This window comes from Macaca nemestrina, chromosome 7 (genome assembly GCF_043159975.1).
Source record: "Macaca nemestrina isolate mMacNem1 chromosome 7, mMacNem.hap1, whole genome shotgun sequence".
Taxonomy (NCBI): Eukaryota; Metazoa; Chordata; class Mammalia; order Primates; family Cercopithecidae; genus Macaca; species Macaca nemestrina.
In genome coordinates, this window is record NC_092131.1 from 148,674,103 (window position 1) to 148,701,551 (window position 27,449).

The window sequence follows — 27,449 nt, forward strand, 5'->3', positions numbered from 1 at the left end:
ATTTTGATTAGGTTTTAAAAATGTCTTAATACACAGTTTTCCATTACTCATTTTGTCAGGCAGGTAAATCTATGAGTCAAGTTTTTACCTAACTGTCCATTGTTTTTGATAAGAATAGATCAGCTTTATATCATTTCAAAAGTAGAATAAATTTCTGTCATCGCTTAATATGAATGGAATGGGAGTGAGATTCAAATATAACATTCTCTATCTGATTGATACACACAAAAGCATTTATCAAGAAAGAAAGATTAATTAGAAAATATAGGTGCTGATAAAAAATCTTAACTCAAAAAGTGAGTACTGTTCTACACATCGGACATCATTATACTGGTAATAAAGAATGAATTACTCTGGCTTTTTCCTCTGTCCATTCCTGCATTTTCAGACATCTTGCCTTATAGGCCTAGAAACCTCTGGAGAGTTCACTACTGGTCTCACTGCCTTCCACTGAGAATTTGTGGCTTGGTTGTCATGGAGACATCGTATTTCTCCAAGAATTGCTCATATTGATCCGTGGCCAGGAGTAAATGGCCAAGCCAGTGTGAGGAATAAAGGGGGCTGGGCAGTCCTATAAAATGACCAGGGCTTGTGGGTTGGAAATAAGCTCATAGCAAACACTTAGCTAAAAAGAAAGAAACAGTTTTACTTTGTTTTAGGATTTCTTTCTGCACTTTGGGCCATTGTCTTCTTTCGCTATGAACTGAAAGAAACTTGTTAGTCACTTGTCATGTCAGATCTTTGGTGCTTGTCCTGACACAGCTGTCAGCCTTCCAGCTCTGCGCAGTTCAGGGACACACAACAAAGAGGCAGTGACATGAATTATTTATTGCTCCTTGTGTGGATAAAATTCTGTGATAAGAAATTAAGACACTTCTGACAGAGGTGCTTGTTTAGTAAGAAAGATTTTGATGAGAGAGTGTGTTTCCTTGAAGCATGAGTATTCGATGGGCAAAATTCTTAAAATTGAACATGGAGGAAAATAAGTTTTATGTTTCTTGTGTGAATTTGGTGGCAGAGAAGGACGTTCTTGAACTATAAAAACATGACTTTCCACTTTTCAAAGCCCAAACATTAACTTCAAAATATCAAGTCTTTCAAAATGTAGGGGCTCCAAAACCATAAGCATTCCTCTAGCAGTTTAGTTACCTCTATTTACCACATGTGAGTGGTGTTTCTCTGGAAAATATTAACTACCCCAGTCAGAAGAAATATTAACTACCCCAGTCAGAAGAAGAAACAAATTTGGGATTTTTAGGTGGTGAGATTTGGGAAGATGTCCTCAAACCAGAAGAGGTGCTTCAGTAGCTAAACTTGTAGTTGCGTTAGTGTATTCTTTAGTCATTGCATGGAAAAGAGTGCCTTTGATTCTGAATGCACATTCTTACCATTTTCAACTGGAATGTTCTCACCCATTCAAAATTCCTTTTAACATTTTTATGTACATGCAAAATCCCCCAGTTACAAAGCTGAATGTGGTCAATCTTCTAACTTTAAGGGATATTGAACTTACATGGTTTTATTTATGCAATGCTAAATGACTAATGTAATTATTACATCATTTTAATGAATAGATCAGTTGTTTGAACAGCATATAGAAAATGGAAAAAAGCGTTTTTCCATGCAAGCACAGTTCAAGTATATTGCTTTATATATTGTTGATTCCACATAAATTCTCTTCTTTGCAAATCCTGTAAATATCACTTGACTTTAACTCTTCTGGTTTTGTATTGTGGATGCAAATGCATTTTCATATGCAGAAAGCAAAAGGGACTTTGAAGCACAGAAAAACTAAGTTTTTGGAAAAAGTGAAGTTGATATTTAGATGTTGATAGAGAGTCTTAAAATGTCATTAACAAAGCCAAGTTGTTTGAATGTATATAAAATAGAAAGAACCACTTCGTGTATTACCTCTGCATACAATGGGGCTTGAACTCAGTATGTAGATTGTTTATTTTTGTATTGGCATCACTCCTTCTCCAGCGCTGAATTGACTAGGATGACCCATTTGTAAATGGGCTGCAGTCTGCATGTAGGTCACAATTTAGACGCCTTGTGGAGTGGTTGTTCACCTAGTCTCTAGAGCACTCCACCTTATTCATCATGCCATTGTGATCTCTTTATGGGTTCAAGCTGTATACCCAGGTGAGTGCCTGAAGTCCATTAAGGTAGGCAAAGCACCTTTAGACCAGAGCATTCCTGTTACTTTGACCCTGCTAGTGAACCTGGAGGTCTTGTCTGATAGGGAAAAGTATCTCTCAGCAATGTCTTTTCTTTGGAATAATTCATTAGCAAAGAGTTTTGACTCACAGGTGAATCCCAGAATGAAGTTTCCGGCTCAGACTCTGTGAAGTCTGCTTGCTCCTTCACTGGCATTTATACGTTTCTGAAACCTGTGGGAATAACTTTGATGTCTAGTAATAGAAGCACTGAGACAATATCATGAACTTGCAGTTCCCTTTTTTGAGATTTTAGGGCCATTAGGCTTTCTTTCTTTGGCTCTTTAAGGCCTGGTTGCTTCTGAATCTGAAAGACGTTATCACAAAAATAGCTCAGTGGAGCCTTTTGCTGGTTAACTTCTTACTGTTTCTTTCACAGTGATTAAAGCTCGTTTTTCATTCTTCAGAATTTTTTTTAAGGATTTCTAGCTCCTCATCTTTAAAATCATGATGATAGAAAATTTAGTGTGACAGTCACAATTTTTTATGAAAGGGTTAATGAGAAACCTTAAGCTTTTGTCACCATATTGGCTTGGAAAATTAATAATTTTTCTTTTTAGTGCACTAGAAACAGTGCACACTCCAAAGTAGCTTCTGCTGAAAATAATAGCGACAAGAGAGAATTAGAAGTCCAACAAAATGCATTTATGTGTTTCCACATCATTCTGAAGTAGTTTATAATCAGTATGCATTCTGCCATTAATAGAACAGTTTTGTGGTTTTTATAAGGCAGGTTATGTATGTAGATCTATATACATCATTGTCAATCAATATTACATTTGCATGAGTCTGATGACCAAAACTAGATTCTCACAGAGTTTCCAGGAGATACTACATTGTGAAAAGCCAAGGTGGAGTTTTTTTGTTTTTTTTTTTTTGTTTTCCTTTTACTATTCTGGCTCATGAATCACCAGCAAAAATCAGGTAACAGAAAGTAGGACAGATTCAGGACTGGAGTGTTGGAGATGGCTGATGATGATGCATGAAGCAGAAAAAATGTGGAATGTGTGAGCAGCCCATCAATCATGGCCATCGAGAACATGCTTCTTATGGTTAGTGCTAAAAAAAAAAAAAAAAATCTAGAAGAATTAAGAGCAATTCCAGTAGGAAGATATAAGCACTTTCTTCAAGTTGTTTTTAACAATATCACATTATTAAAATTTACCCAAGAGCAAAATTCAAACATCAACATATTTTTTAAAGAATGTAAAAGTATACATTAATACACACACACACACACACACACACACACAGTTAGTATACAGTATTGGTTTAACTAAACCACAGTTTTTGCCAGTAGGAGTGAAAGTTACTATTCATAGACATGTCATTAATATAAATGTGTTTTGAAATAGTTATTAAGGAACAATGTTCCAATTAGTTTGGTAGTCAATTTGATTTTAAATGAGTGGCTTTTTTTAGCCTACAAAGACAATCATCCAAGTAGTCTGAGAAATAAATACTTTTTTGATTCTCTAACTCAAACAGTATTTCAACTAATAAATTTTGACCCTAAAATTGCAGTTGTGGATTTTCCTAAGAACAATTAAGCTGTTTGAAATTTATGGAAATTTACCAATTTCAAACTAAATTTTTCTTATAGAAAACTTCCATCTTCCTTGGCAGTTAAAAAAAAAACCCAAGCTATTAATAATGTGTGCAATTAAAGTGTATTTATCTACTTTATAAGACAAGTAAATTTTTATTATATTGTCTTATTTTAGGATAGAAAAGACATGTAGAAATTACAAGCAATATGTTTCTTCCTTTCTTTCTTTTTTTCCTCATTCTCTCCCTTCCTCCTCTCTGTATCTGTTCTTCATTTCCTCTCTGCCTCCCCTCCTCTTGGTCTTTCTCTTTTTTCTCTTTTGGATTTCACCATATAACCCAAGATATCTGCTTTTCTCCTAGGTGAGCCAAGGCATCATTCATGGATAGCAAAGGTCTGCCCCTGCAAGGTGTCTTAAATGGAATCTCATCAGTAGGAGCTGAATTTGGACAAATTAAGAAATCCAAACGATGCAATCTGTTTATTAGTGTATAAAAGCGTTGTTGTTATTGGTCAAGTTATTAGGCTGTAGTAGATTTGCTAATACTTTAGTGACCATGTATTAAAACTGATTTTAATACATGCTGATTAAAATGCAATACATACTGATTGAAAATATTCAAATTCATCTAATTTTAGAAAAATATTGTCTAGATCATTATCTATTCCCGCTTCTTACTTTTTCTGTTAATATTTCCAACAGGGAATGCCAGTCCACAGACACAAATTCAATACTGCTTTAAATTTTCTCTTATCCGTTTAGTCCCTAAATTATATAATAAACAATGTTAAGACCAATGTAGTACACAATGCTTATAAATTTAATGTTGCTTCAAGGTATTTAATCTAAAATTTTACCAACTTTGATTTGTCTGGTTAGGATATTTTGTTATAGTGGATATGCTTTAATTCAGATCAATTACTGCAGTAAATCTCATCCCTAAGCATGAAATGTTGTCAGCAAATAACCAGTTCCATTTAGTTATCAATTAGCCCAAATAAGTGATACAAAGTATAAGAGTGACAAACCTTGTACTGTTGAGTTAATTTGGACTTCTAATGACATTGAGGCTAATGTCTTTAGCTAAAGGTTGATCTTGTTGGCCATGTAGATGTGAACTAGGGAAGGAGAATCAACTTGCAGCATATCACAATTGATCCTTATTAAGTATAAACTCTTGTAGGTCTTTTCCCAGAAAGAAGCTTGACTAGCAGGAATTCTAAAACTAAAATATATCAAACAGCATAAATAGGAATAGACATAAAGTGCTCTTCTGTTAAAGCCTTCGGTGATCTGATTTTTTCACTATGATTTATATTGTACCATTCCTCAATTTACATAAAATCATCAAAATATTATTAATCTATGTATCTTATTAATATAAATATTGCCTAATCCATAGACAAAAGGATATAAAGTATTAAATATATGATATGTAGCTATATCTATCTATCTATGTATCTAATAGGGAAGTTCAAGTCATTTCAATCTAAGAAACATATTTCTGAGCATAGGAGCAGCCTCAAGTCCTATGGTGGTATGCAGGGGACAGGAGAGGGGGAAATTAGAAAAGAGAACTATGTAATTGAAAAGGGGATATAAAGCATTAAATATATGATATATAGCTATATCTATCTATGTATGTATCTAATAGAGAAGTTCAAGTCACTTCAGTTAAAGAAACATTTTCGAGCATGGGACCAGCCTCAGGTCTTATGCTGGGATACAGTAGACAGGAGATAGGGAAATTAGAAAAGTGACCTATGTAATTGAAATGACATGGGCTGTACCCTTAAGGAACTTGTAATTAATGATGACCTGAATAAACATACCAGAATAAAGATGTCAAATGAGTGTAACTCCCTTAAAGTAGATTACAGTGTGCATTGTTTCCTAAAATCTGATTTTACTGCTTGAAATTACATTTGAGTTGAACTTTAGAAACTAACATAGTGTTAATATGAATAATCATGGAAAATTATCATCTTTTGAAAACTGATAAATATATTCCCCCTCCTTTAGAAACAGTCAAAAGCCACTTAAAACAAGTTTCAAAATAAAGGAAGGCAGCAAGTTAGGCAATGGATTATATTTTCTAGCATGTTATATACCAGCTGTCAAGGTCATTGTAAGGACTCCCAAAAGCATTTTGAATGATGGCAATATCAAATAAGTGTATGTCCTCTCAAATGAGGCATTTTTAAATGTTAAAACCTATTTGGATGCTCAAGTTATCATATGTTTATGAAAAATAAGCTTCATTATTTTTATAGCTACATCCTATTATTCCCTTTTAGAAACAAGAATAAAAATAGGTTTTAATAGTTGCCATACTTAGCATTTATCAGGTCTAATGAAATCAATATTGAATCTCTGATAAATATTTTCTGATATTACTAGCTACAGCAAATTAGAATTGGCACAACCCTGACATTAGTAAATGGAAATGTTAGGATTTTTCGACATCACATGTTAGAATCTCTGAAATTTAAACTTTCATGTTAAATGACTAATTAAAGTTTGCTTTTATCAATATGAATTCTGAAGACCAATATCATTAACTATGAAAACTTTTAATTCCTAAAAATAGAGTTTTAGAGATATTCAAGCAATGCTCTCCTAATATCCATATACAAGTGTGTTTATGACACAAATTCACTAGTCTCTTTAAAAATGGTTTCTTTATATTGACTGGCATTCAACATATTTCAGTAATTTCTGTTATGACAGAATTTGAAATAGCAAATTGTCATACAGTTAACTGGATGGACCACATACGTGGTAATCATAACCACTTGGCACTACACCCAGAAACTCAAAATTGTCTTTCACCTGATGAGATATGGGTGTCCTTTTGTACATCTAGCCCTAGGTAGCCATGAGTGATTATATTAGCAAATGTGTTTGTATCCAGAGTCTTCCTGTCATTGTAATAAATAATGTATTTAAAAATTTTATCTTGTGTTTCTTTTTTGGTAATCATCTTGGTGATATTTATGAATATATATAGATAGATAGATATAGATACACACACATATGTGTGTGTGTGTGTATATGGTATATCCCCCAAAGGAATATCATATTTTCAAGATTGCAAGCCTTGATTCTTTGACTTGCTGTTGAGTTTCACATTGGCTCCATTGTATATTGCAGGAAAAAGTATCTGGAAAGCATGGAGGGTTAAGAGCAGAGGCTCCTCGACAGTGTGTCCAGGCCGTGTGTGCTTGCTGTGCTTGTCAGAGCCTCATTCCCTCCGCTGTGTTGGAGAGCTTTCTCATAGGGCTCATCCAGAGGTACTAGAAAGCAATATGAACACTGTTAAACACTTCAAATATAAGGAAAAATGTATAATGCTAGAAACACACGGTTAAAAAGTAGCACCAGGTATCAAACATTCTGTTACTATTTTAGAAACTAAATTAAGGCTACTTTGAACATGATGGTATTAGAAAAATGATAGAATATGGTTTGTTAAATATTCATATTCTATCTTTAGATGATAGCTTTGGTGATTTTTATTTCTTTTCTTATACATTTTTTCCAGTGTTCTGTATTTTTAGAATCCTTTTATAATTATTATAACGAACACTTTAGAAAAGATACTATTTCTCTTTCATCCTTAGAGGGCACATTATAATAATCGAGTATTTTAAAATTAAATTTTATGCCATATGTTTAAAATGAAAGTTCAGGTTACATTAATTCCAATTGATTTTAAAGCCTTATTTTCACAGAATGGACTCATTCAATTTTTTAAGTTTTATATTCATACATCTTGATTGCTCAGTTATATAAAAGCAGTGTTATAGACTCCTTTATTCTCCACAAAATGTTGTCTTATATGTAAAATGCCAAAAATTGTGTTAAATTTCCTAAGAAAGTAATTGCTTTGTAAACATTTGCATAATACTTAGTGTTTTTTGAAATTTTAAAAAATTAGCTTAACCAAAAGAGTTGCAAAATTAAAACTTTCTTGAGTAGATATCTTTCAGATAAAGCTGCACGGCTTCATGTACAACAGTCCCCAGATCACCTCACATTGTAATTTGCTCAACAAGGAGCCTGCAGGTAGCAGGTAGGAGAAGGTAAACTGGAAATTAACAGGTCTCTCCATAAGTGCATGCCGCTGGAAACGCCCATCCAATTTGGGGCCCCTGGAAGACAGCATGTGTCTCATGGGAGGCCTGTCCTGGTACAACTCCTTTACTCTTTTCACCTTCATCTTGACCTTCTCAGATACCATCTTTATGTAAAATGTTGATGTTGTGGAGTTTTTGCAGTAATTTAATTTTTATAAATATTGTATTAAAATATATTTCTCTTGATTACTGTTTTTTGTTTGTTTTGTTTTGCTTTGCCACCACCTACTCTTGGATCCTGCCTGTGAAGTCTAAGATAAATTCACCTATACCCCAGAAAGCACACTGCAGGTAAATGGACTGTGACAATTGCATCATTACAAGCATGATTATAACGATGCAAATGGTAAGAAATAGTTATTTTAATACTATGTGAAAATTAAAGCCGTAAACCAATGAAGATGTCTGAAATGGCTTACTTCTAGAGGTATACTGGGGGAAATTAGGCACCTATTATATGCAGGGCTTCTCTCACAGCCCCCACCTCCAGCCCCACAAGGGGTGTGGGGAGGCCACTCAAGCGACCACATGAATGGTTCCCCTCTTGGCAGGGACAAAACCAGGAGGAGTTCCAGGGTGGGCGTGAAGCGGAGCATATTTTATTGTTCCTTTGACATTGTTCCTCCAAATGCCTATTTTTCATTGCACGGAGCATATTTTCCTAACATCAATTTTAGGGTCATTTTCTGTCTTCAGCATCCTGCTATTGGAAAAATAGCAATGATTTTTATTCAAGAATACAAAGCTTTTAACACTAAAGATAATTAGTCCATATTTAGGCCATAGTACACTATGCCTAAATCTGCAAAGTGCCAAATGCCAGGGAAACGCCAATATTCGTAACATTGTGTAATAGCAATAATTAGTTGGCACATGCTTCCAAAACTCATCATTTATTCACTTAGCAATCATTTTAATTGCAATTATCTGTAAAGTCATCAATCAGGTTTTCGATCTTGCATGTATATTTTCTAGGGAGAAGGTGTTTTCACACAGCCTCAGTAACAGCATCGTGGCCTTGGATGATGCCTTCCAAGATAAAAAGACAGCCCATGATGTTCTTGACATATCACAGGTTTGCTTTAGACTTTTAAAGAGGTTTCTGGTTAATTCTGTAGTGTCAAGTACATTTCTTATCAGAAATAACCCCTCTGATCAATATCAAAAGAATTGTGACGTCTATGTTATTCCCGTTAGCATCAATTTATAGTTACTGTATAATCAATTGAGGAAACAGTGTTTCATTTCATTTTCCTTTTTTTTTTTCTTTTTTTTTTTTGAGGTGGGGAGGTGTGTGTGTATTTTAGAATCGGCTAGGGTGGGAAATAGGGAGGACCTGTAGTACAGTGAGATTAAGAACCTTCGTCCTTTCCCTAGGACATAGCTATGGGGATCAAGTTGCACTTGGGATTTTTTTATAATGAGGAAGAATTCTTTGAATCAGCTTCTATTTCAAATAATCGGTGTATTCCCACCAATCTAAGCAAAACCATTTACTCCAATGTCTGCAAGAATTTGAGATAGAAAATGAGGTGAAACTAACAAATACTAACTCGCCTTCAGGATAGTGCAGTAAATAAACAAATTTGGAGATTTCTAAAGTACATTTTCATAGAAAGCATACCGCAGCTGATGCCTGTCTGAAAGGTGTTAGGTTTTGTTTGTAGTCTTCCCGCCATGTAGGTGGCAGCAACACTCAAGGCTAGAAATTTTCTTTCACATTCTCTTAGCTCCAGTAAAAACAGATTCTTACTAAAAAATCCTTGTGGGAGAGAAAAGGTTTAAAGTGTAGAGACAAATTTCTCTCTGTCTTCACCTATCTCTAAAGCACTATTTTAAGGTTGTGCTTAACACAGTTCCCATAATGTGAAAACATTCATCATTCCCCTTAATACAGAAGTCATAGTCTGCTCTCATACATGTTGGTAGTAGTAGGTTGCTGTTTTTTTATTTACTGGGAAGTTACTTCTTTACCCTTTCTCAGACTAAAGCTGTTCTCTTAAGAAAAAGGAAAAAATCTCATTTAGAGTCCTATCACCTATGTTTTTTTGGGAAAATAATACAAGGCTGTCCCCTTTTTTCTTTGTAAACATCTAAGAATCCAGAGGATTGAGTATATGTGGAGAGTTTTCTCTTCATCTTCAAAATGCAGCCATATTCTCTGATTGTCCTAACTGGAAGTGACTGCATTCAACTCGGTTGTGTGTGCAAATCAAATGAGGGCTCTGTCTGAGCAAAGAGGCTCAGTGCACCTGAGAGTGAAGGCAGAAGACCTGGACACAAGGCATGTGGGTTAAAGCTGAGAGTGTTGCCATTGTGCGGTTGAGGGTCACTGTCTTGAGAAAGCTGTTTACTCCTGTGCCTGGGTTGAAATGAAACCAGGATGTCCCCCAACCCCCTTATAGAAATAAGTTTGTTCTTCCTTAATATTGGAAACTGATGGGCAATAGGCTTTTCCTCAATTCCTGGTGTTTTGCTAGAACTAGTATATGTTATAGCAAATTCAGGCAGCCTTTCTGAAAACATCTTCAGAGTGCTCTTGTTACGTAGGATCAGTCAACATGTCCAAAACGCCAAGCAAACACACACAATTCCAGGCCCAGGTGAAACAGATAGCGGTTACATTTCCAGGCTAGGAAGAGGCCATTGAGTGGTTTGGGGAAGGTGAAGAGAGGTTTTTGCATCTACTATCTTTCAATCTTAGTTTATATTCCCCCTCATTTCTTGTGTCCTTCTACATCCTTAATCTTTCTTCCTGCATCTATGCAGTTCAGAGCAAATCTTTTGACAAACAGACCCATGCATTGAATATGGAGTCAGAGAACTGATACTGTGTCCCAGCTTCTTCACTTTCTTACTTGCTGTTTGAGATTAGAAAGAAGTTTCGTATAATATTCTGAACCTCAATTTCCTCATGTATACGTTGAGACTAATAATTCCAGTTTTGCAAGCACCCTACACATGTATTATCGTTATTTAATATACGATTACAAATAATGAAATTACTATACATACCAAAAATGCCTGGTTAGAATCTTAATTATGGCCAACCATATGGCATTCCAGTGCTTAAGCAGGCTTTCTACTCAGATTGGATAAAGCAGTTCAGCATAAACAAGCTAAATTGGTTATTTGAATAAAAGTTTCCTCTTTTAAAATGTTTCATGCTAACTTGAATTTTGAGTTTCCTCAAAATCAAGGACTGCTTCCACAGTTTTTGATAACTTCTTTAGTGGTCAGGGCTTTCCTCTGCACAGTGGGTAATAATAAATAGGAAGTCGTTATTTTTCTGGGTCCCAGAGGATAATCTTCTGGCAATGTTGTATGTGAGAGTAGGATAGGCCATAGTCCATCAGGGTTGTACAAAACAACATGCAGCTCCCCTCTCAACTTCTGCCAGTATGCATACAATCAAATGACACTACAAAGGATATTTCTGTAGCCTTAGATGAGTGTGATGAAAGAGACCAAACCATGGCCAGGCGTGATGGCTCATGCATGTAATCCCAGTACTCTGGGAGGTTGAGGAGGGTGGATCACTTGAGGCCAGGAGTTTGAGACCAGCCTGGTCAACATGGCAAAACCCTGTCTCTACTAAAAATACAAATCTTATCTGGGTGCAGTGGTACACACCTGTAATCCCAGCTACTCCAGAGGCTGAGGCACAAGAATTGCTTGAACCCAGGAGGCGGAGATTGCAATGAGATCATGCCATTGCACTCCAGCCTGGGTGACAAAGTGAGACTCTGTCAAAATAAAGAAAAAGAAAGAAAGATGGATGGATGGAAGGAAGGAAGGAAGGAAGGAAGGAAGGAAGGAAGGAAGGAAGGGAGGGAGGGAGGGAGGGAGGGAAGGAAGGAAGGAAGGAAGGAAGGGGGGAGGGAGGGAGGGAGGGAGGGAGGGAGGGAGGGAGGGAAGGGAGGGAGGGAGGGAAGGAAGGAAAGAAGGAAGGAAGGGAGGGAGGGAGGGAAGGAAGGAAGGAAGGAAGGAAGGGGGGGAGGAAGGGAGGGAGGGAGGGAAAAGAAAGAAGAAGAGAAAAGAAAGAAAGAAAAAGAAAGAAAGAAAGAAGAAAGAGAAAGAAATCCAAAACACCTAAGTACTTCTAAAGAGGTGTCCTAAAACTTAGAAAGTCAATGAATTCCTGAAAGGTTCTGTGTAAAGCAGATATGTATGTCAGATTCTAGCTTTGCACTGAGAATGGTTTGTATTCACGTTTTCTCACCAGACAAGAATCTGAAAATGGATGAACGGAGCAGAAAATATGAGTCAAGGAAAAGTTAAAATGGAGATCTGACTGTGTCATTGGGATGTCAAATACCAACAGAATGTACCTGGAAAGGGAAGATCATCCCTATTTTTACTTTCATAAATCTTGGTGAAATATCTCATCAGAACTCTGTCTCTGCTTCTGTCCTCTTCTTTCCTCCTATCTTTAAGTAGAAATAAAAATGCTGTTAGGAATAATAATAATAATAAAATAACTATGGGGATTTTCAACTAAAATGGTAAATGAAAGACATTCATCTCCATGCTCTCCTGAAGCCTCATTGAGATGATGGAACAAAAACCATAAACCCAGAAGAAAAATAGAGAAGAAGAAAAGAAATAATAACAGCAAAAATGTAAAAGCTGAAAGCAGAGAAGTGCCATAGGGGACAATGCCAAGAAATGAGCCTGCTGGTACTGCAGAGCTCCTTAAAGGTTTAGAAACTAGGTCAGTGACCTCTGAAAGTGGGGATACAAGTGTGGCTGAAACAGGAAAATTGTTTCAAAGAGACAGTTAACTTCCTTGAATCCCACTCCCATTTGGCAGGCAAGCAGTTACTCTTCCCCTTCCCCAGTGGACACCTGGATGTTCCCTCTCTGAACAGATTGAACAAGAGGGATTCTGGACTTAGGGACACTAGGCCAGCCAAGAGCAGGAGCATCATCCTGAAAGAGGAGGGATGGGTGAAAATCTGATGGCTACACACTTACCCCAGCTTCCTTCTGCTTTGTTCCAAAAATGCTGGTAACTGCTCTTATTAGCCCTGGAGAAAAGACAGATGATTCTTTTATGATAAAACAACCAGTCTGAGGCCAATACACACATGAAAAGATGCTCAATATGACTAATCACCAGGGAAATGCAAATTAAACCCACTAGGATGGGCTACTATTAAAAAAAAAAGAAAAGAAAAGAGTAAAGGTTGATGAGGAGGTGGAAAAAATGTAACTGTTGTATACTAGTCCGTGGGAATGTAAAATGTGTGATCCATCAACTCCATTCCTAGGTATATATCCAAAATAGCTGAAAGTAGGATCTCAAAAAGATATTTATATGTCGTTGTTCATAGCAGCACTATTTATAATAGCCAAAACGTGGAGGCAACCCAAGTGTCTATTGATGGATGAATAGACAAACAAAATGTGCTATATTCATACAATGAAATAGTATTCATCATTAAACAGGAAGGAAATTTGGACACATGCTACCATATGGATGAACATTGAGAATATTATGCTAAGTGGAATAAGCCAGTTCCAAAAAACACACATACTGTATAATGCTACTTCTATGAGAAACATAGAGCAGTCAAATCATAGAGACAGAAAGTAGAATGGTGGTTGCCAGGACAGGAGGGAGGGAAGAATGGAGAGTCATTGTTTAATGGGTAGTTTTGACTTTACAGCATGAAAGAAGACATTCCAAAAGTTAAACTTATGTGACAGCATTTACTTTGTCAGTCCAACATTTTTTTTCTAATGTACTAGGCACTGTTCTAGCTATTGAGAATACCGCAGTAAACAAAACACACACACACATTCCAAGGCTAGCATTTTCTTTCAAAAAAAAAAAAAGTTTAAAAAATACAATTGAGGGCCAGGTGCAGTGTCTCACGCCTGAAATCCCAACACTTTGGGAGGCCGAGGCAGATGGATCACCTGAGGTCAGGAGTTCGAGACCAGCCTGGCCAACGTGGTGAAACTCCTATCTCTACTAAAAATATAAAATTAGCCAAGCGTAGTGGCACATACCTGTAATCCCAGCTACTCAGGAGGGTGAGGCAGGAGAATCGCTTGAACCCAGGAGGCAGAGATCACACCATTGCACTCCAGCCTGGGCAATGAGCAAGACTCCGTTCCAAAAAAAAAAAAAAGAGAATACAATTGAAGAAATGTCTCAGAAAGTAGAAAAACTAGAGGCAGTAGGAAATTTTAAGACTAATTCAATTAGAGGCTGTCTTGTGTGAAAAATAATATTAATGAGAGCTCTACAAAGAATAAACAGAGAAATCAGGGGGAAGAAAACTATGTAAAATAAAATCAAGCAAACTTTCCAGAACTGATGAAACCAAATTTCAGATTGAAAGAACCTATTCATAAAAAAAATTCAGCAAAATTCATAAATGACCCATATCAAGGCACATTTTAGTGAAACTTCAGAATACCAGAACAAAAGAAATGTTCTTAACTTTAGAAAAGGGAAGATAACTTTTGCTCAATACAAGTAAGAATCAGAATGGCATTAGAGCTCTTAATTGCAATTCTGGATGCCAGAAGAAAATGTGGCAATGACTTAAATAACCTGATGAAAACCATCACCATGCTAGAATTCTATACTTAGGCAATCTATTTCTTCCATGTACCCTTTCTCATGAAATTACTGGAGGATATGATCCACCTACAAAATGGAGTAAACCAGGAAAGTTTAGCATATGAAACATGGGGATGAAGAAACATCCACAGAGGACAGGGAAGGCGGATGGCATGTCTACTGCTGTGCTCAAGCCTAGAAAGCAGCTGGTCTAGATTGTAGCAGAAAGTAGAAGATTCCCATAGGGATGTCTCCAGGACAACAATGAAACTGACAGATTACTCGGTAAGTCTGACTCTACTGAGAGTACTGTTAGAGTTCTGTCAATGGGTTTGGGTCATGAAGTAGTGAAGTTATTGTATGTGACAGAAAACTAAACAAATAAAAAAGAAGGAGAAATAGAAGAAATGTAATCATGGTGTATTACATGACCCAAATTTATTAATTCTAATAATAATTATTACCAAATAATTATTACTCTAACAAAAAATATAATGAAACTCTCAGGAGGATGAGGGAATAGTGTGAAGGAAATGGATGTGGGAAAGGAAAGCTAAATCCTTATTCTCTATAAATCAATAACATGAGCCGGGCACGGTGGCTCATGCCTATAATTCCAGCACTTTGGGAGGCCGAAGTAGGTGGATCACCTGAGGCCAGGAATTTGAGAACAACCTGGCCAACATGGCAAAACTCTGTCTCTATTAAAAATACAAAAAATTAGCTGGGCGTGGTGGCAGGCGCCTGTAACCCCAGCTAGTCGGGAGGCTGAGGCAGGAGAATTTCTTCAATCTGGAAGGCAGAGGCTGCAGTGAGCCTTGATCATGCTATAAATATAATAAAATATGGTAAGGGATAGTTCAAAAATCACTAAAATTAAGAACTTTAATTAATCTGAAATAGTGGGTAAATTCCCACTTACAAATTTTCTTATAGCAAATGTTGGCATATTGAATTTATTTACAAAAATGAGTTATCTAGAATCTTTAGTATTTCGTCTCTATTAGCCTTGTTTGTGTATGGCTCTGTTGTTGCATTTTTCTGATTGTTTAGGGGCATAACTTAAGAAACTACCCAGATCTTACAGTTCCTCCAAACTCCACAGAAATGTCACCCGGTTAATGCTGTTCTACCCCAGTCTTTGGAGTAATGCAAAGCCTACTGATGTAGCTTGTAGGCAGGAATTTTCCTGCACTATGACCCTGATTGGTAATGATCCTCCTTTGTAACTTGATTAATGAGTGTTACGTGTGATTAATGAGTGGGATGATGAAACATTAAACAGCTGAATATAATATTGAGTATCTGGCTGTTCAGAAGGTCACTTTTGGATATCAGCTAAAAATATTGGTGAAAAATATTCTATGCCTGCATAGCTGTCCAGGGACCTAGAAGGCCGCCTACTTCTTTGCCTCTCAAAAAGTTATTCCAAAGTGTTGTCAGAAGAAAAGCATAATAGTATACAAAAGTAGCTCTAAAGTAGAACACTGGAGATGTGAAATTCTTTTGTCATCTTGTAGTTTATCTTCTAAAATTCATTTAAATTTTGTGTTCATACACATTTGTGTTTGTTAAATACCTACTATTCTAATAGCTAACATTTACTGAACATTTTATGGCTGTGCTATGCCTAGTACTTTGCATACAGTTTCTTAATCTTCACAGCTATTTTATAAGATAGATTTTATCCTTATTATATATAAAGGGAAACAGAAACACAGTCAGGTTGAGTAATTTGCTGAAGATCACACAGTTAGTAAATAGTGGGAAAAGGAAGTAAACATTATGGCATCGTTTCTAAGCATGCAGCCTTTGCTTTCAGACTCTTTGTAATCCTTCAGTCTTTTATAACTGCCTCTTTTATCTATGGTTCCCAGTTTTTCATAAGGGGTATTAGGACTGCATTTGAAAAATCATGAATCTGTTTCATCTACTCTCATTCATTATGACAGAAACCAATAGAATCAACGTCATCACTTTTAACAAATATTGATCAACATATTATTGATTTGATTAAAAAATCTGTAGATGTTTTATTCCTGGCATTAATACTATCAATATATTTGTATCAATTACCTGGAAGCCCTTAGTGGAGGGTCACTTTGGAAACAGTGGGCTGGATCTAGGTGTTCTTTTGCTCCATTGATAACACTCTCCACCAGCTAGACACCAAAACCCATGGAGATGACATTTACTGAGTGTATACAATGTGCCAATTACTCTGCTATCTCTGTGTGTGATATTTCACTTACTACCAAACACAAATCTTGGAGGCAGGATATATTTTATCCCCATTTGACAGATGAAAAATGTGCTTCACAGGGAAGGATACATAATTTTCTGAAGATCACCCAATTAATGAGTCATAGGACCAGGAGTCTTGCAATGTCAGATTCAGCAACCTGTGCCCTTCACCATTATGCTATATTGCTGACCACTTGCATCTTTCCGTCCTCACATTTAACAATGCGATAGTCAGATTTAATGGTCATTTTCCAGCTTCATGTTTTAGATGTCCTTGGTGGTATGTACATTCCCATCTATTCCCATGGTATTGAACTGTTATCTTTGCATTGATTGCTAGCCTACATTGCGGGGTTCACTGAGTGAATATGCCATACATTCTTGGAGCCCTCAATGTCGTGTGCTCGCAGAGTACTCCTGTGCACATAAGGGCTTTTAACCAGGGAAACATCCTTTTGAGTTGAAAGGCTAATGGAATGGACTTCCCAGCCAGAATATCAAGGTTCTTTCATGCATTACAGCGAAAGTCTTTCTCTGGTGTTTCTTGATCTGAAAAACAATTTAAGGATGATTTGAACTCTTTTTCTAAAATTTTCTAAGCTCGATCGTCTGAGGCAGGGGTTTCTCAACCTCGGCACTGTTGACATCTTGGGCCAGGGAGTCCTTTGTTTGGTGGGGGCTGTCCTGTAAGTTGCAGGATATTTAGCAGCATCCTTGGCCTCCACCACTACATGCCAGTAACTGCCTACCCCCTACCATTAAGACAAGCAGAAAAATGTCTCCAGACACTGCCAAATGTCTCCTGGAGGGACAAAATTGCACCCAGTTGAAAAACGCTGGTCTAAGGTAAATTCCAACATAAATTCTAATGCAGAACTTCATAAAGTGTTATACTGAATTTTATTTATTTCAGAATACTACCCTCTAGCCTGACTTCAATATAAAGCTTATTTCGGCAATTTTTACAGTTACTGTAAGATCAAATGAAAGTGCAGTAATCACTATATTTTTTCCTCTTTTTTCAATGCCTTCTATTTTCGTAAAATCAGATGCTTCCAAAGCACAAATCCCTCATGCACAGCTTCACGTCAAGCTCCAAGCTCACATATTCACCTGCATGACCACCATCTTCTCCTGACCATCCCCCAGGAACCTCAACCCTGTGTTCCACACTGAACTCATTCTCTGACTCAACAAATCTCTTCTTTCCTCACTCCCGGCATAAAATTTGTTTCCAAATATTTTTTATTTGATTTCCTAAATGTCTCTTGAGTCTGTCCTCTTGGCCTCCCCTTGGTTACTCCCTCAATTCAGACTCATTTTCCATCTACACTGCAGCAGCGGCCTCCTGACTGCCTCCAGTCCATCCTCCACACTGCTGCTCAAGCCAACTCTGCAACACAAACCTATTATTTGACTTCCTTGAACACCATCCAAATTCCCTTAGCAGGGCTTGTGAAGCCTTTTGTAAAGCATCCCTTGCTCTCCACCGTATTATAATAATAAATTAGTGAAGGCTGTGTTCGCTGATAGAATAAAGGCACTCTACAAAGTTGAGGGACAAATTAAGTACATAAAATATTAAAACTTTATATATCCTGTTATTTTCAAGTAATCTTAGTGAGATGGACTTGAGTATGTAAACTTCTGAGGTTTGAATGCTTTTTAAATTAGGAAAGATTTGAAATGTCAGCACACACTATCAAGAGTGCCAAAAACAGCCTTATTTTCTCTACTAATGAATTTAATTTCCGTTTTAGATTTAACTTCTTATTTTTCCAGGTAGAAAAATCTTAACCTCAGCTGATTCAATGCTTTCCTCCTGTATTGCATCTAAGTTCTGAGACCTTAGTTAAGTCACAATAGAGTTTTTAGTGCAAACCATGACACTTTCTAGAGTGAGAAGCACTGCTGCTTAACTATTAGGCTTGAGGCAACTGGCATAAATCAGGGCTTTCCTGGGAAAACAGTGATATATGTTAGTCCAGTAACATAAGGGTGTGGGTCTTTGAGGATATTCAGTCATCAGTCTGTTTGTGCTAGATGGACAGACAGTACTATATACAGGTACATTAGAGTCCAGACGGGGAAATGTTCTGCCTCATTCCTATCTGGGTCTTTGCTCCTCTCTGGTCATCTTTGGTCATATGTCTCAGCTGCTTCCTCCCTCACTTTCATCTCTGATCTAGCTTGCTCCCCAGTCTCTCCAAGCTCCACTGAGATGGGCAGAAAAAAATGGAATCTCCGACCCTTCACAGAGATGGAACACGGCTGTCTCAGGCATTTCTACTGAACCAATTTGTTATTTATTTTAATTAATTTATTTATTTATTTAGCTTTAAGTTCTGGGATGCATGTGCTGAATGTGCAAGTTTGTTACATAGATATACATGTGCCATGGTGGTTTGCTGCACCTATCAACCTGTCATCTAGGTTTTAAGCCCCGCATACATTAGGTATTGATCCTAATGCTCTCCCTCCCCATGTCCCCCACCCCACAACGGGCCCCAGTGTGTGATGTTCCCCTCCCTGCATCCATGTGTTCTCATTGTTCAACTCCCACTTTTGAGTGAGAACATGCAGTGTTTGGTTTTCTGTTCCTGTGTTAGTTTGCTGAGGAAGATGGCTTCCAGCTTCATCCATGTCCCTGCAAAGGACATGAACTCATTCTTTTTATGGCTGCATGGTATTCTGTGGTGTGTATGTACCACATTTTCTTTATCCGGTCTATCATTGATGGGCATTTGGGTTGCTGAACCACTTTTGTGTCATGGTAGATGCAGAAACATTCCATGGGGCTTGCAACTGTCTTGACCTCCGCCTCAAAACCCAAATAGAGCTCACCACTGCCCTTGGATTCTGAACTCTATCTCTGGTTTCTATTCCACACCCCACACCTAACTAGGAAATAGACTTTGGGTGAGATACAGAATTGCTTTTCAGGAATCCACCTGCATGGATTCCTAAAGACAAAGTTATTTTTCTTCTTCTCTTTGCTTTCCCTATGTAATATTTACCTCTTCTATAACAAGGTAGCCTGCTTTGCCTTTTTTCTAAGATTTGTTGTTTGTGACATAAACAGTATATCCTAGTATTATAGATTTCAAAATGAAAAATTCTAATTGAAACCCAAAGGTGATTCCTTTGTTTGTGTGTCTTATTCTATCTCCCCAGAGAAACTAAATGCTGCTGACAATAATGGGTGAAAGCCAAAGATATAAGAAACTAGAGAGAGTAATACAAGTCAAATATTTGATAAGCATAACAACATTAAATGTTTTCATCTACTGAATGCAAATATAGTACAGAGTAGAAAAAAATGTGTATGTGAGTTGCAATGGTAAATTTTACATGTCAACATGGCTAGGCTATGGTGGCCAGTTGTTTGGTCAAACACCAGTCTAGAGGTTGCTGAGAAGGTATTTTTTAAATGTGATTAATGGGGAAAAGGGACATACCTTAAGGTAATAAAAGTCGTTTATGACAAACCCACAGCCCACATTATACTGAACAGGGAAGAGTTGAAAGTATTTCCCCTGAGAACTGGAACAAGACAAGGATGCCCACTTTTACCACATCTATTCAACATAGTAGTTGAAGTTCTAGCCAGAGTAATCAGACAAGAGAAAGAAATAAAGAACATCCAAATTTGTAAAGAGGAAGTAAGACAGTTGCTGTCTGCCAATGATATGGCTGTATACCTAGAAAACCCTAAAGACTCATCCAAAAAGCTCCTAGATCTGATAAATGAATTCAGTAAAGTTTCAAGATACAAAATCTATGTGCACAAATCAGTAGCACTGCTATACATCAAAAGTGACCAAACTGAGAATCAAATCAATAACTCAACCCCTTTTAAAACAGCTGCAAAAAAAAAAAAAAAAAAAAACAACTTTAGGAATATACCTAACCAAAGAGGTGAAAAATCTCTACAAGGAAAACTACAAAACACTGCTGAAAGAAATCACAGACGACACAAACAAATGGAAACACATTCCACGCTCATGCACAGGTAGAATCAATATCGTGAAAATGATCATACTACCAAAACAATCTATAAATTCAACACAATTCCCATCAAAATACCATCATCATTCTTCAAATAACTAGGAAAAACAATCCTAAAATTCATGGGAAACCAAAAGAGAGCCCACATAGCCAAAGCAAGACTAAACAAAAAGAACAAATCTGGAGGCATCACTTTATCCAACTTCAAACTGTACTAACAAGGCTATAGTCACTGAAAAACAGCATGGTACTGGTGTAAAAACAGGCATGTATACCAATGGAACAGAATAGAGAACCCAGAAATAAAGCCAAATACTTACAGCCGGCTGATCTTTGACAAAGCAAACAAAAACATAAAGTGGAAAAGGACACCTTATTTAACAAATGGTGCTGGGATAATTGGCTAGCCACATGTAAAAGAATGAAACTGGATCCTCATCTCTCACCTTATACCAAAATCAACTCAAGATGGATCAAAGACTTAAATCTAAGACCTGAAATCATAAAGATCCTAGAAGACAACATTGGAAAAACCCTTCCAGACATTGACTTAGGCAAAGGCTTCATGAGCAAGAATCCAAAAGCAAATGCAACAAAAAAGAAGATAAATAGATGGGACTTAATGAAACTTAGAAGCTTCTGCACAGCAAAAGAAATAATCAGCAGAATAAACTGACAACCCACAAAATAGGTGAAAAATCTTCACAAACTATGCATCTGACAAAGAACTAATATCCTGAATCTACAAGGAACTCAAGCAAATCAGCAAGAAAAAAACAATACTCATCAAAAATTGGACTAAGGACATGAATAGCCAATACCCAAAAAAAGATATACAAATGGCCAACAAACATATGAAAAAATGCTCAACATCACTAACGATCAGGGAAATACAAATCAAAATCACAGTTCAATACCACCTTACTCCTGCAAGAATGGGCAGAATTAAAAAAATTTGTTTTTGTGGTATCTCTTTATTTTTATTACTTTTGAAGAAAATTATATTACTTTATAATATAATTAGATTTGAGCACAATGATTGGGATTCAAGTGAAAAACTACAGAAAAATTATAGAAATTATTTGACAAAGGGCCGGGAGTGGGGGCTCATGCCTGTAATCCCAGTACTTTGGAAGGCTTAGGTAGGCGGATCACTGAGGTCAGGAGTTCGAGACCAGCCTGACCAACATTGAGAAACCTCTTCTCCACTAAAAATACAAAATTAGCCGGGCATGATGGTGCAGGCCTGTAATCCCAGCTACTTGGGAGGCTGAGGCAGGAGAATTGCTTGAACCTGGGAGGTGGAGGTTGCAGTGAGCTGAGATCACGCCATTGCACTCCAGCCTGGGCAACAAGAGTGAAACTCTGTCTCAAAAAAAGAAAAGAAAAAAAATTAATTGACAAAGTAAGGTCAACTAAGTAAAAGCATGAATTATTTCATGATTCTCAAGCCTGGTTGTACATCAGAATCACCTGAAGAGCTTTCATAAAATGCACATATCCGGGCTCTCCTTAGACATGTTGAATCAGACTTTCCAGCCTGGGAATCTGTGTTTTAAAATCTCCTTGGTTTTGAAATTCCTGACTTTTTCTGTTCCCAGTTTCACATATTGTTATAACACAACATACTTTATACCATAGCTTGAGTTCTACAAGTAAGACTGGTCAGTGGTCAGACAAGCCAGAAGGAACCTTAGATACCAGCTTCTCTGATTTGCTTATCTAATGCTCTCTTACCCAAAGGAGACTTTGGTGATTAGATAGCAGAAAATGTTAGCATGGATGTGGTGAAAAAAGGAACACTTTTACACTGCTGGTGGGAATACAAACTAGTACAACCACTATGGAAACAGTGTGGAGATTCCTTAAAGAACTAAAAGTAGAACTACTATTTGATCCAGCAATCCCACTACTGGATATCTACCCAGAGGAAAAGAAGTCATTATACTAAAAAGACACTTGCACACACATATTTGTAGCAGTACAATTGAATTGTGAAGCTATGGAACCAGCCTAAATGCCCATCAACCAAAGAGTGGTTAAGAAAAGGTGATATATATATATATATATATATATATATATATATATATATATATATATATGTGTGTGTGTGTATATATATATATACACACACACACACACATATACATATATATATACACACACACACACACACATACACATATATATATATATATATATCTCCATGGATTACTACTTAGCCGTAAAAAGGAATGAAATAAAATTATGGCATTTGCAGCAACCTGGATAGAGTTGGAGACCATTATTCTAAGTGAAGTAACTCAGGAATGGAAAACTAAACATCATGTGTTCTCACTTATAAATGGGAGCTGAGCTATGAGGATACAAAAGCATAAGATGACATAATGGACTCTGGGGACTTGGGGAAAGGCTGGGAGGGGAATGAGGGATAAAAGACTTCTCATTAGGTGCAGTATACACTGCTTGGGTGATGAGTGCACCAAAATCTCAGAAATCACCACTAAAGAACTTATCCATGTAACAAAACACCACCTGTTCCCTAAAAACTATTGAAATAATAACAAGAAAATGTGACTAATATGTAAATCAATAGACTTTGGGGAACGTTGATTACCATCCATAATGCGAGTGAACTTTATCTAATCATTTGAATGCCCTAAGAGCAAAGATGGAGACTTCCCAAAGAAGAAGGAATTCTCAAGACTGCAATATTAGAAGGGGCTAGATTATTTCTTAACCAAGCAGCACATAGTGAGAATTCCATGACATTAATAAGACAGGGAAATTATTTACCTCACTAATAATTTATAAAACAGAAACCAAGTGACTGCTCTTATTATAGATGACAGAAAGGCACTTAAAATCCAATAGCCATTCCTGATACAAAATTTTAAAACTATAACAGCAAATATAACAACAATAAAAAACTAAACCTTTTAATTAACTAAAAAGAACAATAATTTCTCAATATAATAAATAAAACTTAGAAATATATAGCAAATTTTATCCTAACAACAGTGATGTTTTTTGGCTGTGTCCCCACTCAAATCTCATCTTGAATTGTAGCTCCTGTAATCCCCACTTGTCATGGGATGGACCCAGTGGGATGTAATTGAATCATGGGGCTGGGTGTTTCCCATGCTGTTCTCATGATAGTGAATAAATCTCACAAGATCTGATGGTTTTATAAAGGGCAGTTCCCCTGCACACACTCTGTTGCCTGCTGCCATGTAAGATGTGGTTTTGCCCCTCCTTTGCCTTCCACTATGATTGTGAGGCCTCTCCAGCCATGTGGAACTATGAATCCATTAAACCTCTTTTGCTTTACAAATTACCCAGTCTCAGGTATGTTTTTATTAGCAGCATGAGAACAAACCAATACAGACACTCAAGGCATCCAGTTTAAACCAGAAACAAATAGGCTGTGGTCAGCTGTCACTACTGTTCCTCCAAATTATTTTGGTGTTCCAGCAAATGCGAAAGAACAAAATAATAAAGAACTACAAATATCGAAAAGGAAGAACACATTAACAAAATCCATAAATTATATGTCAATTCCAAGAGAACCAACTGAAATCAGAGTGTGATAAGACAGCCAAATATAAGGTAGACATACAAAACAACAGCTTTCCCTGTACATTGAGAATAACTAATCAGAAAACCAAAAGAAGAAAAGACCTAATTCACATTACCAATGCTTATAATGAAACTAGGATAAATACAACTTAATACAACATGTTTATAAGCTATTTGACAGAAACCTATAAAATGTTATTAAATAACATAAAAGATGAATGAAAAAATGATGAGAAATGCATGCCACATTGCTGGATGGGACAAATCAAAATTATAAAGATATTAATTATCCTTAACAAGTTTCCAGTTAGTGAATTTCTATCAGAATCTTTGTTTCTATGTGTATGTGTTTGGGTGTGTGTGTAAATCTACTTATAATTTGATATACTTTAAAGTAAGTATTTAAAGTTAACTGAAGAAGAAATAAAAACTTGAATAAGCAAATAATCATAGAACAATATTTTCTTTCTTTCTTTTTTTATTTTTTTTGGAGATGGAGTCTCACTTTGTCACCTAGGCTAGAGTGCAGTGGCATGATCATGGCTCACTGCAGTCTCAACCTCCCAGGCTCAAGTGATCATTCTCCCTGTCTCCTGAGTGGCTGGGACTACAGGCATCTGCCCCCATGCCCAGCTGATTTGTGTGTGTTTTGTTTGTTTGTTTGTTTGTTTGTTTGTTTGTTTTAGAGATGGGGTTGCACTATGTTGCCCAGGCAAGAACAGTTATTAAAAGTTACCGGAAAAATAGTTCCTCTTCATAAAACACCAAGTCTACCAAACCATCTAGAATTTTACCAACCCTTCCAGAATTCTACCAAAACTTCCAGAAGCAGCTAAGTTGTGTACAATTTAAATACAAAAACAAAAAGCTTTCTAATTAATTCTCTGCATCTTCAATAGTGTTGTTATTGAGCCTAATAACAATAGCACATGCACATGTAACATATACTCACCACTTCAAAGCAAACTCAATTATTTATATTGAGGCAAAAATTCTAAATGAAATATTGAGTTTATGTTTATCAAATGTTTACAACTATGCAAATATTCTCAAGCAAAAAAAAAAAACAGTGTCTGGAATACATTAAGTCCAATATAGGAACTTAAGTGTAAATTAATTAATAAATAAGTAAATGTAAATTAAATCTAACAGGAATGTAAGGATTATTTCCCATTGAAATATAGTAATCACATTAGTAACTTAATGGAGAAAGATTATATGATTAAAAATGCAGATTTTTAAAAGCATATACTATGTTTATAAGTGATTGATAAGTTTGTAAATTATCTAATCTATTCAGCAATATTAAAACACTCTCATAAATAACTTCTGGGTCTAAGAAAAATTTAGAGCTGCAGCATAGCATATTTAGAAAGTAATAGCAAAATACTATATATAAAAACTTGCAAAATGCAGTCAAAATTGTACTGAGTGTTAATAGCACAAAGTAATTTTTAAAATAAAGTAAATAATGTAGTCCTTCAATTCAAGCAGTTAAAAAAACAAAGATATCTTTAAAAAAAAGAAAAAAGAAGTAAATAAAAATTATAAAACTTAAATCAACCAATAAAAGATACAGAGTTACTGAGATAAGTACGTTGCTATTTAAGTCTTGAATGATGTCAGAGATACCAACTGTAACCCTATTCTGGCACTGGTCTGGTCCAGGGTGAGGTGACAAGTTCTATAGCACATTGTTTTAAGCACAAACTTAAATACAGTAGCAGCTAACTATCTAGTAATCTCTAGCAACCTGGTTGGATCTTCCCTGCTCATAAAATCTCTGCTGATTCTCTCTCTTTCTTTCTCTTCCTTCCTTCCTTCCTTCCTTCCTTCCTTCCTTCCTTCCTTCCTTCCTTCTTTCCTTCCTTCCTTCTTTTCTTTCTTTTTCTTTCTCTCTCTCTTTCTCTCTTCTCTCCTCTCTCTCTCTTTCTTTCTTTCTCTCTTCTCTCTTCTCTCTTCTCTCTCTCTCTCTCTCTCCCCCTGTCATTTTCATTTAAAGATATCTAGAACACAGGTCAGCAAGCTTTCTCTACAAAAGTCGAGATAGTAAATATATGAGGCTTCCAGGCCCAACTGATGCACCAGATTTGGCCTGCAGGCTACAGTTTCCTAAGTCCTGATCTAGAGTAAAAGTGTAAAATGTGAAAATTCAGTAGCTAAGTAGAAAGTCAGCAGCCTGCAGCTGCTTATATTCATAGACCTTGTGTCTAAGGCTGAGTAGGTGGTCATCTACTACATGGTATAGGCCAAAAAGGGGAAGGTAGATACTGAAGCCACATCAGTAGTCTGAGCATGGTGGGCACCAGGACACAAAGTTGAGAGTGCTTGACCTGAACAGAGCTTGCTGTAGGTGTACATTCCCTGGAAACTGCTCCTCCACCATTTGTTTCTTTGTATTGAGAGAACATCCTAATCATCAGAATCCGAATGTCTTCCACTGATGAGAAGATGAGACCAACTTGTATCTACCTGCACTTTCTCAGTATTTCAACATTTAAGAGAATTTTCTTTCAGGTTTCTATTCTACTTATGCCAAATGCCATATTCAACCTGCTTCTAGGCTGAGATTTCAGAAACTTCTTTTGTTAGAATGAGAAAATCAATTGCAATAAAAGAAAGAATAGTTATCTCTTGTCCTTGAAGTAAGGTGTAGGAGCAAATTCTGTAGGTTTTTTATTAATAAATTATTTGTTAGGGTTTAATCTAGTTTGACCTCTGTGAGAGTGCTTTTGCTAAGCTGTAGTACACACAGTACAATCTAGACCAGTACTACCCATCTGAAATATAGTAATGTGAACATAAATGCAATTATAAATCTTCTAATAGTCACATTAAAAAGTTTTTTTAAAATAGGTGAAATCAATTTAATAATATATTTTGCTTTACCCTATGTAACCAAAACTTTATCATTTCAATATATGAGCAATATAAAAATGATTAATGAGATATTTCATATTACCTTTGTTCATGCTAAGTCTTCAAAACCCTGTACATATTTTCCACTTACAGAACAACTCAACCTGGACTAGCTACATGTGGCTAATAGCTAACATATTACACAGCACAGATCTAGACTAAAATGTGTTGTGAAAAATAATTAAAAAGACATTTCTGTGCATTATTGTAAATC

At 36.4% G+C, this 27,449-nt stretch overlaps 1 protein-coding gene across 7 annotated transcripts in view; it reads left to right on the forward strand.

Annotated features, from left to right (window-relative positions):
- Positions 1-27,449, forward strand: part of LOC105490044 (WD repeat domain 72) — a 294,422-nt gene that overhangs the window by 228,859 nt on the left and 38,114 nt on the right. For 6 of the 7 annotated variants that reach the window (XM_071066821.1, XM_071066825.1, XM_011755286.2 and 3 more), the window contains 3 exons: positions 4,131-8,199; positions 8,884-8,983; positions 12,134-14,770. In XM_071066821.1, the coding sequence (XP_070922922.1) occupies positions 4,131-4,186 (56 nt within the window). In that variant the 3' untranslated portion in view covers positions 4,187-8,199; positions 8,884-8,983; positions 12,134-14,770. The remainder of the gene's footprint in view (positions 1-4,130; positions 8,200-8,883; positions 8,984-12,133; positions 14,771-27,449) is intronic. The other variant, XM_011755278.2, reaches the window with a different exon arrangement.